The following is a 17,228-nucleotide window of genomic DNA, read 5'->3' as shown; positions in this document are numbered from 1 at the left end:
TTGTACCTTGTAGGATTAGGGTGACCAAATGAGGCAGTTCTTGTAAAGCAGTTACAACAGTTCCTGGCTACGTTGCCAGTGTTATCCAAAAGCGTGTTGTCCTAGTCTATCCGGGCTGCTGTAATAAAATACCATAGACCAGGTGGCTCATAGACAGCAAATGTCTATTTGTCACAGTTGTGGAGGCTGCGAGTCCAAGGTCCTGGTGCCATCATGACTGGTGGAGGTCCACTTCTGGGTTACAGGCTGCCAGCTTCTCTCTGTGTGCTCACATGGGAAGGATCAACAGAGCTCTCCTCTTTTCTAAGGCACTAATCCTATGCGTGACGGCTCCACCCTCATGCCCTAGTCACCTCCCCACAGCCCCTCCTCCTAACACCATCACACGGGGGTTAAGTTTCAACATATAATTTGAGGGGGACACAAACATTGAGTCCATACCTCTTGTTAAGGAAATAAATAACAAACATGGATTCTAGTCTGGTTCTGTCAAGTTGTGCACTATTTTCAAGGGTCTCAGGTTGAATCCTTTTCTAAAATGAGGAAACGTTTTGTAAAGTTCATCATTATTTCTGATATAATACATTATAAATTTGAATTTTCATATTTTTAATTTGGGTAAAGTGATAGGTATCATGCAGTTTTCTTTCTAAATATGAGAATGTTAAGTTTTTAAAAAGACTTTATAGCTCACCTTTATTTAGCACTTATTAGCCTGTATCTGAGGTTCTATTCTTGTTGCTTATATATATTCACTAATGCAGTCTTCCTGATAACTCTACATGAATTACTATAATATTTCCCATTTCATAGTGAGGAGTCTAGGTATAGACGGTTAATTGGCTTGTCCAAATTCACACACTTAATCTATAGTGGTGCCTAGATTATCTCTAGCTACTATTCAGGTTGTGAATTCCCTATTCTGGAAGGTTTTAGGTAGAAACTGCTTGTTCGGAGCTAGGAAGTAGGGGTTGTTCTAAGAGGAGCCTGAAGCATTTGATTGGGTGGACCTTCAGGGCTTTGGGTATAAGCAACAGCCTGACTGGTTAACTCAAGCAGAAAAGGCATTTATTGGTGCACACTGCTCACAGGATCCACAGAAGGCTAAAGAACGGGTATGAACAGAAATTAAGGGGAAAAGGCCCTGCCCCAGTTTACCCTGGAAGGCCTCCACCAACCCTACTGCACCTGTGGCCCCCAGGTCTGGCCCGTGGGAAGAACAACAATGGTCTCCCCCGTGCTTCTCTAACTCCAGTCGCATGGCGCTGACAGGAACATCTGATTGGTTCTGCCTGGGTCATGTGACCCATTCCTGTTGCTTCCCTTCTTTACTCACCCTTATGCTTTATTACTGGGAATCAGAGAGGCCACTTCCCTGCTATCTAGGGTGCCTCCCACCCCCGAAACAAAAAATCAGAAGAGTTTTAAGGTGATAGGCAGCCAGAATGACAAACATTCTCTCCTTTGGGGACTTCAACTAGATGCTTCCCAAGTTCCCTCAGAGCCCCAAGATTCTAAGTCTACTCTTTGTGAGGGCTGGTATTTTCCTGCAGCACCTGGAATGGAGCTCTCCACCAATTAGGTTTCCAGGGTGTATTTTTCACTGAGCATAATGAGTGTATTAGCCTTTGGCACAAAAGAAAATAAGGATGCACGCTTATTTATAGCATCTAGCTTTTGCTTCAGAACAGACTGTTTCAGCTGCTGAGCTCCTTTTGTTTATCAGGAAAACAGTTAATATTTATCATTCCTCTTAGCAAAAGGAGGAAGAAAAGCATTTAAACAGCTAACTGTTTCTGTGTATATATTTAAGTACTTAGTGGTGATATTGCAATGAATTAGTTGAGTAGAGCTGTTAGAACAAACCTCAGTTTTGATAGTTCTCTACCTCTTCCCTCCAGAGAGCGGCTCCTTTGCCTGATCCCGGCCACTGGGATTAGCTTTCTTGTTTCCTTCTTCATCAGCCCTTGTCCCCGTCCCTAAATCAGTTCCTAAGTACTGGTAGCTTTTCATTGCTTGGTGTTCCCTCCATAATACCTGTCCTTCCCCACTTCCTCCCAGCCCATACCACTCCACACCTGGATTAAGTCTTCCCCCAGCACCCCATCTTGCCTACTTGATTTTTTTTCAGCAAGCTGCTTTAGTATTTTTCCCCACGGTGCTTCTTAAAGGCACAGTAACAGGTTCCTGTTGTTTATCAATACAGCAGAGCAGTTCAGAGGACTCTGAGGTCAGATTCAGATCCCAGCCCTGCCATTTAGTGTCTGTGATAGTGAGAGGTGTATCCAGATATAATTAACAAAGCAAACTTAGAGTGACTTAATCAAAGATGAGTTTATTTTTGCCCCCATGGCAAGAAGGCTGGTGAGAGGCTGCGGAATCTCATGGCATCAGGGGCCTTGTGCTTTCTTTCTGCTCAGTCATTGTGGAGAGTGGCTTTTGTCCTCATGCTTCTCAAATCCTGGCTGCACCCCCTCCTTTACAGGGCCTGTGTCCCTGACAGAAGAAAGGGCCAGGGTTGAGGACAAATTGTACCCCAGCTGAGTGTGCCTTCCTCTTAGAGGGATCTCCTGGAGGCCTCACCCAGTGACTTCTGCTGACGTCACACTGTCCACAGTGGAGTCGCATGTTCACACCTGAGATTGCAGCTAAGCATGTTGCCAGCGAGCTCAACATGAGGCACCACGTGTTCATCTTACTTAGGACCTGCAGATATCCATCGTATTTCATCACTAGGCATATAGTAGGTGCTTATTAACTGCTTATTGCTTCACTTTTTAGTATACCGGGGTGCCAAAAAAATGTGTGCACGTGACTTGTATTCATCTTTTGTTATTGGTATATATCGAGTATTACAATTTTAATAGTTTTTTGCTTTCTTAAAATGTGTATACATTGTATTGGCACCCTCTGTATTTTCATTAGGATGGGTTTTCACAGTAAACCAGCTAGCATAATATTTACTGTGACCATCTCTTTAAGTACCATTTAAAATTTTGGAATTCTTTTCTCTCCTTTCCCACCACCTTACTTTACATTTATTATGTCCTCCAGTTTGTCACCCTCTCTGTGGCTCCTTTCTCTCTCAGGCCCCAGCCACCATTCCTCCCTCCTTGTCCGTCCATTAATTGAGAATCTTGCCATTCTCTGCTCCTGGGCTGGCCACAGAGCATTACTAGAGAACAAATGGCAGCAGGATGCTGTAGGTGCTACTGCTTGTCCACAACAGTCTGTGAGGTGACTCTGAAGTGAGCATTCTGTCCCTTCAGGGTGAAGTTTGTGTTGTTGTTTAAAGCTCTTCTGTTCTTTTAAAAAAACTCCTAACCCTATTGTTTTTCTTTCCTCCCAGCAACCACCTCATTCCATCTTTACAGAGAAAACAGTGTTTGGGCAGGGCAGCGCCTGAAGGGTCTCTCCTCTTTATCTTAAGGAACCTGCCTCCATAAGAAAGGCCTTCCATTTGTTCCCGGGACCTGGCTCTCCCTAGTCTTCTGGGACCTCATTTATCTCCTCTGTCAGAATTTCCTTTTTTCTTAAAGCCGGATAATATCCCATTGTGTTTATATATCACATTTTGTTTATCCATTCATCCATTGATGGATTTGGGTTGCTCCCGCATGTTAGCTATGATGAATAATGCTGCTGTGAATGTTCATGTACAGATAGATATCTGTTTGTGTCCCTGCTTTCAGTTCTTTGGGGTCTGTCTTTATGCCAGTACCACTCAGTTTTGGTTACTGTAGCATTGTGGTAAGCTTTGAAATCAGGAAGTGTGAGTCTTCCAGGTCTGTTTTGTTTGTTTGTTTGTTTTTTCTTTTTTCTTTTAAATTATTTTGGCTATCTGGAGTCCCTTGACATTTTTAGGATGAATTTTAGGATGGGTTTTTCTATTTCTACAAAAAAAAAACCATTTTCATAAGGATTACACTGAAACTGTAGATCACCATGAGTGGTATAGACATCTTCGCAATATTAGGTTTTCCAATCCACGAACATGGGATGTATTTCCAATTGTTTATGTCTTTTTAAATTTCTTTCAGCTCAAGTGTATGTGTTTTGTTAGCTCTTTCTCTTGAGGCCCCAGATTGTCTCTAATTATTTGCAGTAAATCACCATGACACTCACCATATTCATACCAAACTCATTAATAAAACACCTTTGTTTCCCGTTCTGCTTTATTCTAAAAAAAAAAAAAAAAAAAAAGTCTCATAAAAATACAGGCGCATGTGCACACACGTGTAGGTTTGCACCCATATGCACAAACACACATACACAGCAGCTGTCTCTGCCATAGGTTTGCTCCCAGGTATAGAGGCCAAAGACTTTGGGGGCCTCCTTCAGGCCCTACGCCTCACCAACTACCACCCCTCCTCTCCTTCCTGGGTGACCTGTCCTTGCCGATTCTGAGTCATGCACATTTCTTAGTTCTGTCACTTGGTTCTGAAGTCCCTGGACCATTCTTTCCACCTTATTCCTAGCCTGTCTCCATTCTGGTCTTACACCCCCTGCCCCCAACACTCCATGATCTTCCTAAAGCTCTGATGTGATCATGTAACTGCAGAAACCAGAGGTTCCTCACTGACTGACAGTGAATGATTTGTAGATTACCCACCATGGGCAGGCACTGAGAAGACAAAGAAGTCAGGATTTCTGTCCTTGATAATTTCTGTGTGAGACTGGGCTGGGCTGGGGCAGGAAGACTGTCACATTAACATATAGTTAGGAACTTTAGGAGCACAGAAGAGGGAGAACCAAAGCTGGGGTGGAAGAGGGAGATGGAATAACTTTGAAAAGGAGCCGCCATGTCAGATACTCAGATGTGGTCCCGCCTGCGCCTGCCTTCCAGCCGGATTCTCCCCGTTCCTGCCCGAGTGTCCGAGGCTGGGTTTATCCTCACCCCTCCCTGTCCCCAAGTCAAAGCACACACTGTACCTCCCCGTCTTTGCTTACACCCTCTCTTCCTGGACTGCCATTTCCCCACCATAGCTGTGTGTTTTTGTTTTCTTCTCATTAATCAAGGCCCTGCTCAAATACCATTCTTCCGGGATACCTGAATCCTGTGACCACTTTGCCACAGTGCTCTCTGTTTCCCATTCTTGGGGCACTTGTGAGTTTGGGCCTTGTATTTGAGCTGTTTGTGTACCTACCTCCTTCCTTGTACTAGAAGAAAAACTACTTGAGATCAAGGACTGTGTTTTAGTCAACTGTACGTTATCCTGGCTTCTGACACAGCGCATCCTATCTGGTGGGGACTCCGCAGGAAGGGTTTGGTGGAGGATTGGGTCGTAAGCATTCAAGGGAAACAGATTTCGTAGAACTCAGTATGCGTAGACACAAACTCATAGCTGTAACACTGGCCATTCTCAGATGTCTGCATTTGTTCCTCTTTCCAAACCAGTGCTTAGAAAGAGCCATGAAGTTTGCCTTTGAGGAGTTCCACCTCTGGTACCAGTTTGCTCTGTCACTCATGGCTGCTGGAAAAGTAAGTCCCCCTTCGTGATGTGCAATTCTCTGTGTCACTCGTCAGTCTTTGAATCCCAAGAGGTGATAGAATACCTAGTTGAAGTCTACAACTTTTTGACACTGTCTTGTGTTCATTTATAAATGCACGATGAAATTTAATTATTTGAGGACTAACACGACACATGCTTAGGCAGAAAAATTCTGAAATATTTGCCTTTTTGGAGCCATTGTAACTTCATTATGTGAAGGTGTGCCTTAAACTTAGGCTAGTTCTTTACACTGACCTTTTTACTTATTTGAGAGTATAAACTTATTCCTTGAGGGAGAAATCGTTTCATTATCTTTAGCAATGTATTACATTAGGCAGTGTATGATTTTAGCTGGAAGTGTGGGTTGTGGAATCCCAGTGCTGCAGTTGAGACTTAGGCTGTCTGACCCAGAGCAGGTCACTTAGTATCTCAGGTTCCTCCTCAGTAAAATGGAATAGTAATAGCACCTACTTCATAGAATTGGTATCAGATAAATGGATAATCCCCATAAGTTGTGGTACACACTCAATAAAGTTTGTAGCCACTATTATTCTCATTAATTTGGGCCATGTAATGAATCTGCTATTTAGTGAATGATTAAGTTTGTGATATAAGATTATCTGGGTTAAGTGGAGACAAATTTAGTATGGTATGCTAAAAATTGTAGAGGATGTTTTTTATAATAACGTGAGCCTCTACTATCTTTAATTTTTTCTGATCTTTTTCTAAGGTTAAGTGGCTACTTAAGTAGGGAAGAAAACTAGGGTGATTCCAGGGAAGCATTTCCGCTTATTTTAACCACAGTTTACTCCCCTGTCACTCAGGAGCCCCAACCTCTGGTTTATCGCCGTCCCCAGGCTCCTCTGTGGTTGGGCTCAAAGTTGGAAAACCTCATTAAGAAGGCATCTTACCAAGAATCCCTCTGGGAAGGCTTTAGTGTTTGGTTCTGTCAAACAGTTTGAGTTTCACAGAAATAATCTCCTTTTGCCAAGTCTGCCCGCGCTGTGAAGGTGCTGAGAGAATGTATCCGTCTGAAGCCCGATGATGCCACCATCCCACTCCTCGCGGCGAAGCTGTGCATGGGCTCCCTGCACTGGGTGAGTGGGGCGGGCCTCTGCCCGTGGGCAGGCCTACCAGCCTTTGTCGTTTCAAGGCACTGAGAGAAACGAGTAGTGATTCACAAGCCACACCAACACAGGGCTGTTCAGAGCCCCAGATCCCTGGCCTGGGCCACTGGCCTCCTGGGGCCTCGCCTACCCACCCCCAGGACAGAGGGAACCAGTATGTTCTGGGGGAATCCAGGTTTTTCTTTTTCATAGGAATGTGCTTCAAAAGTGGAAATGGTAGGATAGAAGTGGAATTCATACTCATATCCATCTTGCTGTAAGAAGGTAGCATTGGACTGAAAAGGTGGTATATGCCACTAAAGGATTCATTCTCAGCAGAGCCTGTTTCTGTGTAAAGCAAAGAGTCTCCATCTATTTCAGCTCATGTGTAAACCCAACGTTCTTCATTCCTCTTCTTTCACATACACTTTCCTCGTCAGATATCCTTGTTCACATTTAAATTTTGGAATAGCCTAGTTTGTAACACTTTTAGTACCTTGAAAATATACCATTTGAGTAGAAAATAGGAACCTCAGACTAGTTGCTGAGATTGGTGGCATAGATAATTCCCACGTAATAATGCAGTTTTAATTTCCTTTCTGTAACTTCATATCAAGATTGGCAATAAGAACTTGCTCAAAAGACTGAGGTGCCTTGCTAAGGTTTTTTTATGGTCCTTGCTGCCTTCTTCCACCTATTTATTCTCACCCAGCAGGACAAAAGTAAGCCATGTGCAGAAAGTATTCTACTTTTGTTAGCTTTTACATGGTAAAATGTGGAAGGAAAAAGACATTTTGAAAGAGCAGGCTGTCGCCTGAAACACAGCAATGAAGGCATTGTGTGGTCCGTGCAGGTTTTGACAATTTGGTGCGACAAGCGAGGGAACAATGCCGGCAGGCCCCGGGAGTGGGCGAGGAGTGGACCAAACCCTTCAGTTTTGAAAATGCCAGCTTCCAGCAGTGACTATGCTGTATTGCCTCCATTATGGCCTTGTTCATTACTGCCACACGCGTTTCTCTAACGCCTAAAACAAATCCAACCTTTTTTTAAAAAAGATGAGAGTAACAAATCTTTTCTGTATATATTTTTTACATTTTTATTATCAAGCTTCCAAACACTACAGAAGTAAAGAGTATAATGCACTCCCATGTACTGTCACTCAGCTTCAATAACAGCAACATTTGCTATATTTTGAAGGAACAAATCTTATTATTTTTGCCTCCAATGAATTGTGCAAAAGGTCTCGTTGTGGGTGTAGTTTACAGGTGCACATTTTCTCACTGGAATCTGCTGAGGCGAGGTCCATGTGCTGTGCTCTGTAAAATAAGTAGATGGAGTTTTGACATTTTTAACAGTTTGTGGGAAGGAAAATCCAAGCCTAAATGGATTCATTATGTCATTAAAAAAAAATTTAAAAAAAAGACAGACCCAAACACAAAACATTTCAAGGACTTTATTATTTACATATATGTATATGTGTGTGTGTGTGTATGTGTATATATATATGTATATATACATATATATATATAAAAAATTCAATTTATGAGTACTTAGCACAACCTAATTACAGAACCAATCAGTAAAATATAAATAAAGATGAAAAGGATTAAGAGCCCCACCAGGAATGAAAGTGACTTTGGAAAAGAAGGCAAAATGCAATAAGGAAAACTTTAAAGGGAAAATGGAAGGTGGGATCCTGAGGACTATGAGAGAGGCTCAAATAAAGAAAACAGAATCACGGGCGTGGAATTGGAAGATCTGGGAGTTATTTTCACAGTGACTCATCAGAAATCTGTTTTTGGCAGCAGATGCTGATGGGAACTTATGTTAGAAATTCTGCAGGTTGTTGTTTTTCATTTGTCTGATTTTTCAGTTGGAAGAGGCTGAGAAGTTTGCCAAAACAGTCGTTGATGCAGGAGAGAAAACGTCCGAGTTCAAGGCCAAAGGCTACTTAGCTCTGGGGCTGGCATACAGTCTGCAGGCCACTGACGGTGAGAGAAGCCCTACCCCGCAGGATCTGTTGAGCTTCAGGGCTGGAGTACCTGTCTGCACTGCAGGAGTCCCACCGCCCTTTGTCTTTGGAGGGGGTATGAGCTGGGTCTCTCTGGTGTGCCATCCTGTGGGGCCCCTCTGCTGCTGCCCTCTTTGCTTGGACTGTTTGGAGAATGGGTGGGAAGGGACCAAGGCCTTGTGCCAGGGCCCCTAAGCCCTTTTCCAGGTGCATTGGGCTGGTGGTGCGCAGGGGACCAGCTGGCAGGTGCAGGGCACATGCCGTGAAGGGCAGATGAGCAGGGGCCCTTGATAGATGATTCACCCAACCCAGCCTGTGCCCACCTCTGTCCCAGCAAGGGCTGGGCTGGCTGCCACGGAAGGGTTGCTGGGTCTTAAGCACAGGAAGGCAGGACACTTCAGGGCCAGCCATTCCAGGAGCTTCCTCTGATTGGTCAGGACCTGCCTCTCCCTTTCTCCATTTTCACATTTTAATTCGCAGATATGCACATGTGAGGTGCAGCAGCTCACTAAATACCCATCCTCTTCAATTCTGTGTTTTGGATGTGCTTATAGTTTTGGTGGCTAGGCTTCTGGCTAAACAATGTTTTGTATAACTTAATGAAGTTTTTAGTTATATGTTTGCAGAAAGTATAAATAGATAAATTGTTTTTCTGAACTCTACTATTTTTCCTTTACATTTGTATGGTTAAATATAACAATAATGTTTTAAAAATTCAAAAATGTATAATTTAATGAGTTAGTATAAGGCAAATATCATTATAATTGCTACCCTGCTTAGGAGATGAGACCTTGCCAGCCCCCAGGGTGCCCTTCCCACTCACGGGACCCCTTAAAAGAAAATACTATCCTGACTTTAATAATATGTACTTTCTTTATAGTTTTATTTTTAACAAATTTCCCTAAATCTTTCTTTCCACTGCCTGAAAATTTCAAAGACCCTGCAGAAGTTTTACATATCAACTGATTTTTTAATAATGGATTTTTTGCAAGTTTTTCATATACACATGATATATTGGCACTACCCAGCACATTGTTTTAACTATAGGAGACTTTCGGGGAAGTGTAAATTTAGTGTCTTATAGTTATCCATATGGATTCCTAGTTTGGACTCAATCCCTAGTTAGCCCAGTAACTTTGGGAGAGTTGCTGGACCCAGGTGGGCCTCATCTTGCATTTGTGATTCAGTCGGGTCACCTCTGCGGTCGCCCTAACTCGGTCACTTTTCTGTCAGCCGTGGGTTACAGCCGCATCCTGGCTCCCTGGGGCAGCCTCCCACCATTCTTGGTATGACTGCCATGTTGGATTTGTTAGATAAGGCCCTCCTCCATCCAGTCCCAGCCTTAAACAGGTTCCTCCAGGACTTTTTATCTTGCCACAATAAAAAGTACCTTTTGAATTCCTACGGCAGACTCGAAGGGATCCATTTCTCACGCGCTCTGTACAGGGGGCGTGTTGACTCACAGCAAGGTGGCCTCACACTTTTGAGCTGATTTTGCAGTTTCAGTGTGGGGTTTGCCTGGTTTATCCCTTGTAGTCATATCAAGATACCAAAGGTCCTGGCCATGGCACAGTGTGAATTAAACTGTCATTTCATGGCCTCAAGCTTGGCCTAGGATCCTAGCCTCTCAGTGCCAGTAGGACCTTGGGGGCAGTCCAGTTAACACCATTGGTGACCGGTTCTCTTCTTTGCCTTTCTGGTCGAGCCCATCCCATCATCACCCAAAAGTTACATGCCTCCACTTGAGAAAACAGATGTGCTCCTCTCTGGAGCTCCCAGCTGGTCTTTGATGATGGCCCCCTATGCCTGGGGCCACCAAGAGGGACCATCCAACTCACTCTCTCCCCTGGCATCGTTCCCCAGTTATGCCCAGCAAGTGCAAGGGTCTTGGGTTGCCATGGGCTGCGTTTCCTATCTTCAGCAGCGCCTGGGGCAGGACTGGGCATGTGTTGCTTTGAATCCAATGGAATGTATGGTTTGGGTGATGAGTTTTGCATTTGTCAGATGCTCCCTGATCTCCTGTGCCACTGACTAATTGAACCCTTTTCCCCAGCTTCTTTGCGAGGGATGCAAGAGGTCCTGCAGAGAAAGGCACTTCTTGCATTTCAGAGGTGAGTGGGAGTTCATCTTTTCACTCGGCTGTACATAATGACACCAAAGTATGATAAGTATAAAAAGAAGAGATATTTATAAAGATTATGTAAACAGTGTTTTACCCCTGGGAGTCTTTCATCTTGAGCGCTGAACATACAGTATCAAAACGCTGCATCATTTGTTGCCATGTAAATCCGCATTCTTAATCTGTTCATCCATTTGAGCACATTTTATTCATTCCTAATAAAGCAAGTTCAGCTCTAAGAAGACAGAGACTGTGTATGTCTAGGGAGATGATTCCTTTTATTAAAGACATTTGTCATCATCCAGAAAAGGGATCATTCATGGCTTGCTTTAAAAAAAAAAAAAAAAAAAAAAAACTTGTCAAGCTTCCGATTTTTACGTTAAGAAATGAAAAAGCCAAATTTTAGGACAGTCTCTGACATACTATGTTAAGACAGTCAGGCCAGCACACCCCAGGCCCCCCATCCCGTCATGCTTCATAACGCCTTGTGCTCGTCTCCACCATTGTACCTTTTGTGAAATGTGGAGGATGCTTTAAAATTAGAAAACACTTGAGTGCCATAGTGTTCTTTCAATGCCTGACTTGACCCCATCCTCAGTCCCACACCAGTAAGGTAGACAGGACAAGTAGTATGTTTACCGCAGATGAGAGAGAGACTGAGATGCAGGGGTGAAGAGAACTACCAGAGTCACATAGCTGTTAAGGTCAAGGTGGAATCAAGGTCTCCTGTGTCTAACCCAGCTTTTCTAGTACCTACTATACTGCCCTAATTTTATTTTTATTGCAGGTATACTAAATCACTAAAATGAATTGTTGCTTGAAAATATAGCCACCTGATATCAAATCTATAATTGCCATGGATCCTTTTACTTTAAATATATCTGAGTTACATTTATTTCTTGGACTTGTATTAGAAACATACTTATACCAAAACTTCATGAGGGACTCTCAATACCCAATAACCTTTGTTAGATTTCTTTCTTTAGAACTGGGTGGCCTACAGATTTGTTGCAGTGTGTGTATTCCTTTCTTTATGAAATCATTATACCTTGGTTTTGGTTAGTCTGAGACTCTTTCACTTTATTTCTTTCTCGCCGATAGTATTCTTTACCTTACCAGTCTCAGACTGATTAATGACAAAAAATACCAATTGACAGCTGCAAACAGATCTCCTATCTCTGTGCTAAGTAAGCTTTTGTTGACAGCATTTCCATTTCAAGTGATATGGAATTTTAAGTTCTCCAGTCCTAGTCTGTGACACACACACGCAAACACACACACACACGGATGCCTAAGAAAGTGGTCATTCCATCTGTTTCCCTTTTCTTAAATCAGCACATCTTACTGGCTCTCCAAACACAGCCCTGGTGGTGGTCTGTCTTGACCCGCCAGAATTCGTAACTTCATGTTGTGTAACAGCTGTTCCATCAGCCTGAGTTCCCTTTTTGGTTCCTTTACTTAGGTTTTAATTCAAAGAGATTTTTAAAATATTAGTTCACGTGGGAATAAAAAGGAATAAAATCCTACTAACCTATGTGATTTATTGGGGAAAGCTAACCAAACTTAGTATTTGTGTGAAATAAAGAATATTTGTCAAAGAAGCAAAATTGTTTTATTTCACGAACACTTTGACTAGCATCATTCTAGTGTACTGTAGACTTCATCGATAAAGGGAAATATTTTGAGTAAATAAGAATGATTACTTCTTATTTGTATTACTTCTTATTTGTATTACTTCTTTTAAAACCACATGGATGAGAAGTACTTTTTTTACTATTTATTTTAAATCTTCTCCCCACAATTCTATTCATGCTGTTGTTTGGCAATTTTTTGTTTGTTTGTTTGTTTGTTTGTTTAAAAAGAAAACAGTATAACTCAAAAAGGCGTGGGGTTGCAGATATGTTAGTCCTTAATTATGGCTAGGGTCAGAATTTGGACAGATTTGCTCTCCAGTGGATTCCAAAAGGTGATTTTTTTTTTAAGGCACCCCAGTTGCATGACTGTATCTTAACATTGAGACCCTTGGCTGTACGTTCATTCGTAAGCTCAGCTCAAACAGCGAAACCGATTCATCCGCCCCTTACAAAAGTAGAGGGAAGGAAAACATAGTGTTGTTTGCAAAGCTTTCTGAAGATGCTGAATTGATCTGAGTGTTTGCCTCTGTGGGCTCTCACATCCCACAGAGAGAAGCAAGCCTGGAAACAGCTGAGAGCATGTTTCAGTGACTTGACCCCCACATGCAGGAATCTGAGCTGCTCCATGAGGAAGAGGTGGCATGGTGGCATTCGCGTTTATCACTCAGTGTGATACACAGTCTGTGTTATTGTCCTCTCTCCCTCCTAGCTTGAGCTTAAGTTTGAATGTGGTATGATTTTTGTGTGTAGAGTGACCAACCATCCCAGTTTGTCAGGAACTGAGCCGTTTCCCAGAACATGGAACTTTCGGTTCTAAACCCAGGAAATTCCTGGGCAAACTAGGACAAGTTGGTCATCTTATGTGTATAATTAGTGGGATGTTCCTAAGTAATAGATTTAACCAGGTTAGTGCATTTTTTTCTTAATAATACACTAGTCATATATCCACTGTAATTAGGACGAAAAGGGACTTCGAGGAGAATTGCCTAAACAAGACAGCAGGGTGATATGGTAGAGAGACCAGGCCTCAGAATTTCATTTCTAGCTCTGTCTCTTGCTGGATGTTCTTGGACAAGATGCTCCATAAATTGTAGTTATAGTAGAGAATAGTGTAGTATAGAATAGTAGATGCTCCATACATTGTAGTTATTATTGCTACAAAGTATGTATCTGATGGACCAGGGTCAAAATTGATCAGCCTTCTTTCTATTCTTGGTTCAGCTCTAGAGGATGTTAGAACTAGTCTAGAGAACCAGTATCCTGGGTTCCAGCTAGGTGGTGTGGGAGGCCCATCCTGTGCTGTCCAATGGCAGCCTGGCGTGCCTCTCAGGGCACTGTGCCCACTGTACTGTAAGGATCACCAGAGATCTCCCCCTCTGGGGGTAAGGGATGCTCCTCAAGGAAGGGCACTTGTATGATTCATCTCCAGGCTCTCCAGAGTCTAGCAGAGGCCTGGCATCACAGTAGGTGCTGAGTAATGTGGATGGATGGATGGATGGATGGATGGATGGATGGATGGATGGGCGGCCTGGTGAGCCAGCAGTCTAATAATTCTTTCCTTATGGATAAGAGTTGAATTAATGGATGTTGAATTAATGGATGCATTTTGTGAGCATCGCTGTGGTGACATTTTTAGGTCTCTAGGTTTCTCTTAACGGCCCCACCAGGTGCCCATCGTATGGGGATAGGGTTTATGGGGCTGCTTTATAGTCATGTGCAGAGTTCAGCAGGCTTACAGTTTTCAAGAACACTTACATCTTTCCTCTCACCTGTGTTGCTTGATGATATCTGTCGAGCAGGTTGGTGTGAGCATCAGAATGCTTTTGTCACAGAAAACATAGCTGCTGAAGTTGTTCAGCACAACTGGAGTCTCATGAGATCGATACCAGGCACTTTTTCTTGTTTTCTTGGGCATTCCCTTTATTTTCTTTCTTTTTTCATAGGCTAATGTAGTGAGTTGGACACATTAGCCCAATTATCAAAATAAGACTTTTTAAAATATATATGTTTAAGTTGTGCCTCATAAGAAATTTGGCAATTGGATATCCGTTATCAACCAAATGGCCATTTCTTCAGATGTTGCCCTGATACACCCCAGAAATGCCAAGATTTCTAGCACTTCTGGTTTGTTTTATTTCACAGTGCTGTGGCTAACAGTTAATAACCATTTGATAAGGCCCTGGTGGGACCTGTGGTCAGAACTATCCTTGTACCCATTGTTCTACATTCACCAGACCATTGCCAGCGTTTCACTTGGTTGGTCTTGGGTAGAGGCAACCATGATCTGATCTAACTTCATTTGTAGAAAAATCTAAACTGGGCTGAGAAAACGATAGCTCTGAGGAATTCTTTCTGAGGGTTGTAGAAACCTGAATTTTATTAATTATGGAAGAAGATGAGATAAAGAATGCTAAATAATTCAAAGTCTTTTCATAATTAATTTGTATTCAATTTCCCTGAATAATTGGGAGAGACAGAAACTATGACATTCCAATTTCACTTCTTATGAACACCAAAGAAAAAAATTCTTTGATGTGCAAATTCATGGAAAACCAATACTTAATGAAATAATAAAAACTTGAGTGTACCGGTAGAAACAAGACATTTAAAAGGGCAATGCAGACATGGCCTCTTACACTAAGGTGAGAAGGTCCTAAGGCTGTGTCTTGAGGCGGGTTACTGAGGTGGGAGTTTAGGTGTTTTGCTCTTCAGATTAAGAAAAAGATGGAGACCCCCCCCCACCCAGTCCCATACATGAGCTGCCACATGTGCCCAAAGTCCTGGATTGTTGGACTTACGTCTTCTGGGTGGCAAACAGCTGGAAGACTCCTTGGTCTTTTCTCCCCCACAGCAGACGGACAATTCCATTAAAAGGCCATATTACTGCAGGAAGCCACTCTTGGCAAGTTTGCCACCATTCAATCCATAATGATTTGCCTTTCTTTTTTATCCTGAATTTGTTTTCTGCTGGTAGAAGATCCTCTTTTAATCACAGAATGTTGACAGAACAGCAGAAGTTTTGTTTACTATCTGGGTCCCACCGTTTGTAATTAGTCTGCTCCACAGTGCCCTTTAAAGAAAGTAAAAGTTTGTTTTTCTCTTCCCTCCAGGCTGTTAAACACAGAATTATGTCTCTTGTATAGTCACAGTTTGAGTTGCTCTTGGTGAAACACAATTCACTTCCACATAAAAGCAAGAATGACATTCGCAATCAATTAAGAGGCCAGTACAGCTTCTTCCCATCCAGTGTCAAAGGCCAGTTAATAAAAGTAAACCTCGTGTTTGGCCACAGAGTCTTACAAGTTAAGAGTTACATGGACTAAATTAGTAAGCTGCGTGGCACTTAGCAGAAGTTTCCAAAGACTGTCTATCCGTCTTTTCACCCTAGGGTTCATCAAAACCCAAAACCTCATTTTACAAGCAAAGCCAGGGCTTGGTTTTCATCTGGTTTCTCTGAAATCCAGAAATGTAGACAAAGTAGTATTAAGGCCATGCCAAAAAAAACGTAAGCAGCTTCACTTTGCCACGTACCCTCACGGACTCACCGTGTCCATGCATGACACTTGGCCTCTCCTACCCAGGCTGCAGGGAGATCGGGGCTCAGGGCCTGTGGGTTCTTCACCTCGCGCTCCTCTGCAAAGCTGAGGGTCACTGGCTGCCACTTGAGTGTCTGGACAAAACACAGAAACAGGCTCCCCCTGTGTCATAGCTACATACTACAGTGAAGAGGAAAATGTGTTGCATTTGTTAGTGAACAAAGGAGATGAGTCTCAATGAAACATTAAATAGTTAAATACATGACCTTGGTATAAAAATGCAAATGTGAATACTCTCCCATGTACTAATAGCCATAAATACTTTTTCAGGGCCCACAGCCTGTCACCTACAGACCACCAAGCAGCTTTCTACCTGGCTCTCCAGCTTGCCATCTCCAGACAGGTCAGTTTCTCTAACGTTTCCTAAACTGGCTCCATCCAGTTCCATTGGCGCCTTGGTTTGGGCTAATAGCTGACCTTCCATTCCCTGAGGCTGACCTGGAGCCAGGGGCTCTTCCCAGAGGATGCTGACCCCTCACAGTGAGGACCCTGGCGTTTGGTCAGTTTGAGCATAAGCTGTGAAGACACCAGCGTGCCAGGCTCTGCTTTTGGAGGTTCATTCCACAAATCTGGAGGGTCCAACCTGGGGTCGATGGCAATGGATGCAGCACATGGCATGTACCCTGATGCCAGGAGTCATCGAAGAGCCATGTCCCTTGCCAGCAGAGCCCAGCACTGAGCTCTCAGCATGGTGGGGACTGAGTCACCAGCTGAGGCCTGGTTGCCATAAGGGTATTGGTGATTGACATCAAGATGCCAGCAGGCATAGACAAAAGATACCAATTTCTTTAAAATACGTAGAAGATATAAACAGTTACACATGGTGGCTCCTCGAAATAGGAGACTCAATAGTATTCTGGCTGGAAGGGCAAGCTTTGCTGGCCTTCATCTTCCCAACGGTAGTTTCCAGAAGCTGCCTTTGCCATTCTCATCCCCTCCCAGCTGTTCTGGAGACTCTGGCCACACGCCTGCCTGCCTGCCCACCAGGTGCGAGACACTAGTGGTAACCCCAGCACATTCCTGAGTGCTGACTGGAGGGTGAATCAAAGGCCAGTTCTCCAGACATGCCATTCCCCTGGCAGGCCTGGGCTACAGGCATGTGTCTCATTGCCCTGAGGCCTGGGAATCATGTTGAGACGTGGGTCCCATTGACAACCTGGGGACTTAAGAAACCAGGACACTGCATCTGTAAAGGCCTCACCGGGCATGGTGTGGCCCCCAGCTGGACTGAGCAAGAGCTGCTGCTGCAACAGCTGTAGGCTGGTGACCG

The 17,228-nt window shown here is 43.4% G+C and overlaps 1 protein-coding gene across 7 annotated transcripts in view; it reads left to right on the top strand.

Annotated features, from left to right (window-relative positions):
• TTC7B (tetratricopeptide repeat domain 7B) overlaps positions 1–17,228 on the top strand; it is a 241,476-nt gene that overhangs the window by 128,187 nt on the left and 96,061 nt on the right. For all 7 annotated transcript variants that reach the window (XM_081048774.1, XM_081048770.1, XM_081048769.1 and 4 more), the window contains 5 exons: positions 5,399–5,482; positions 6,485–6,589; positions 8,472–8,589; positions 10,663–10,720; positions 16,229–16,301. In XM_081048774.1, the coding sequence (XP_080904900.1) occupies positions 5,399–5,482; positions 6,485–6,589; positions 8,472–8,589; positions 10,663–10,720; positions 16,229–16,301 (438 nt within the window). The remainder of the gene's footprint in view (positions 1–5,398; positions 5,483–6,484; positions 6,590–8,471; positions 8,590–10,662; positions 10,721–16,228; positions 16,302–17,228) is intronic.

Source organism: Rhinolophus hipposideros (assembly GCF_964194185.1).
Source record: "Rhinolophus hipposideros genome assembly, chromosome: 5".
Taxonomy (NCBI): Eukaryota; Metazoa; Chordata; class Mammalia; order Chiroptera; family Rhinolophidae; genus Rhinolophus; species Rhinolophus hipposideros.
The sequence above is the reverse complement of the archived record's forward strand: the minus strand, read 5'-3'. Positions and strand labels throughout refer to the sequence as shown.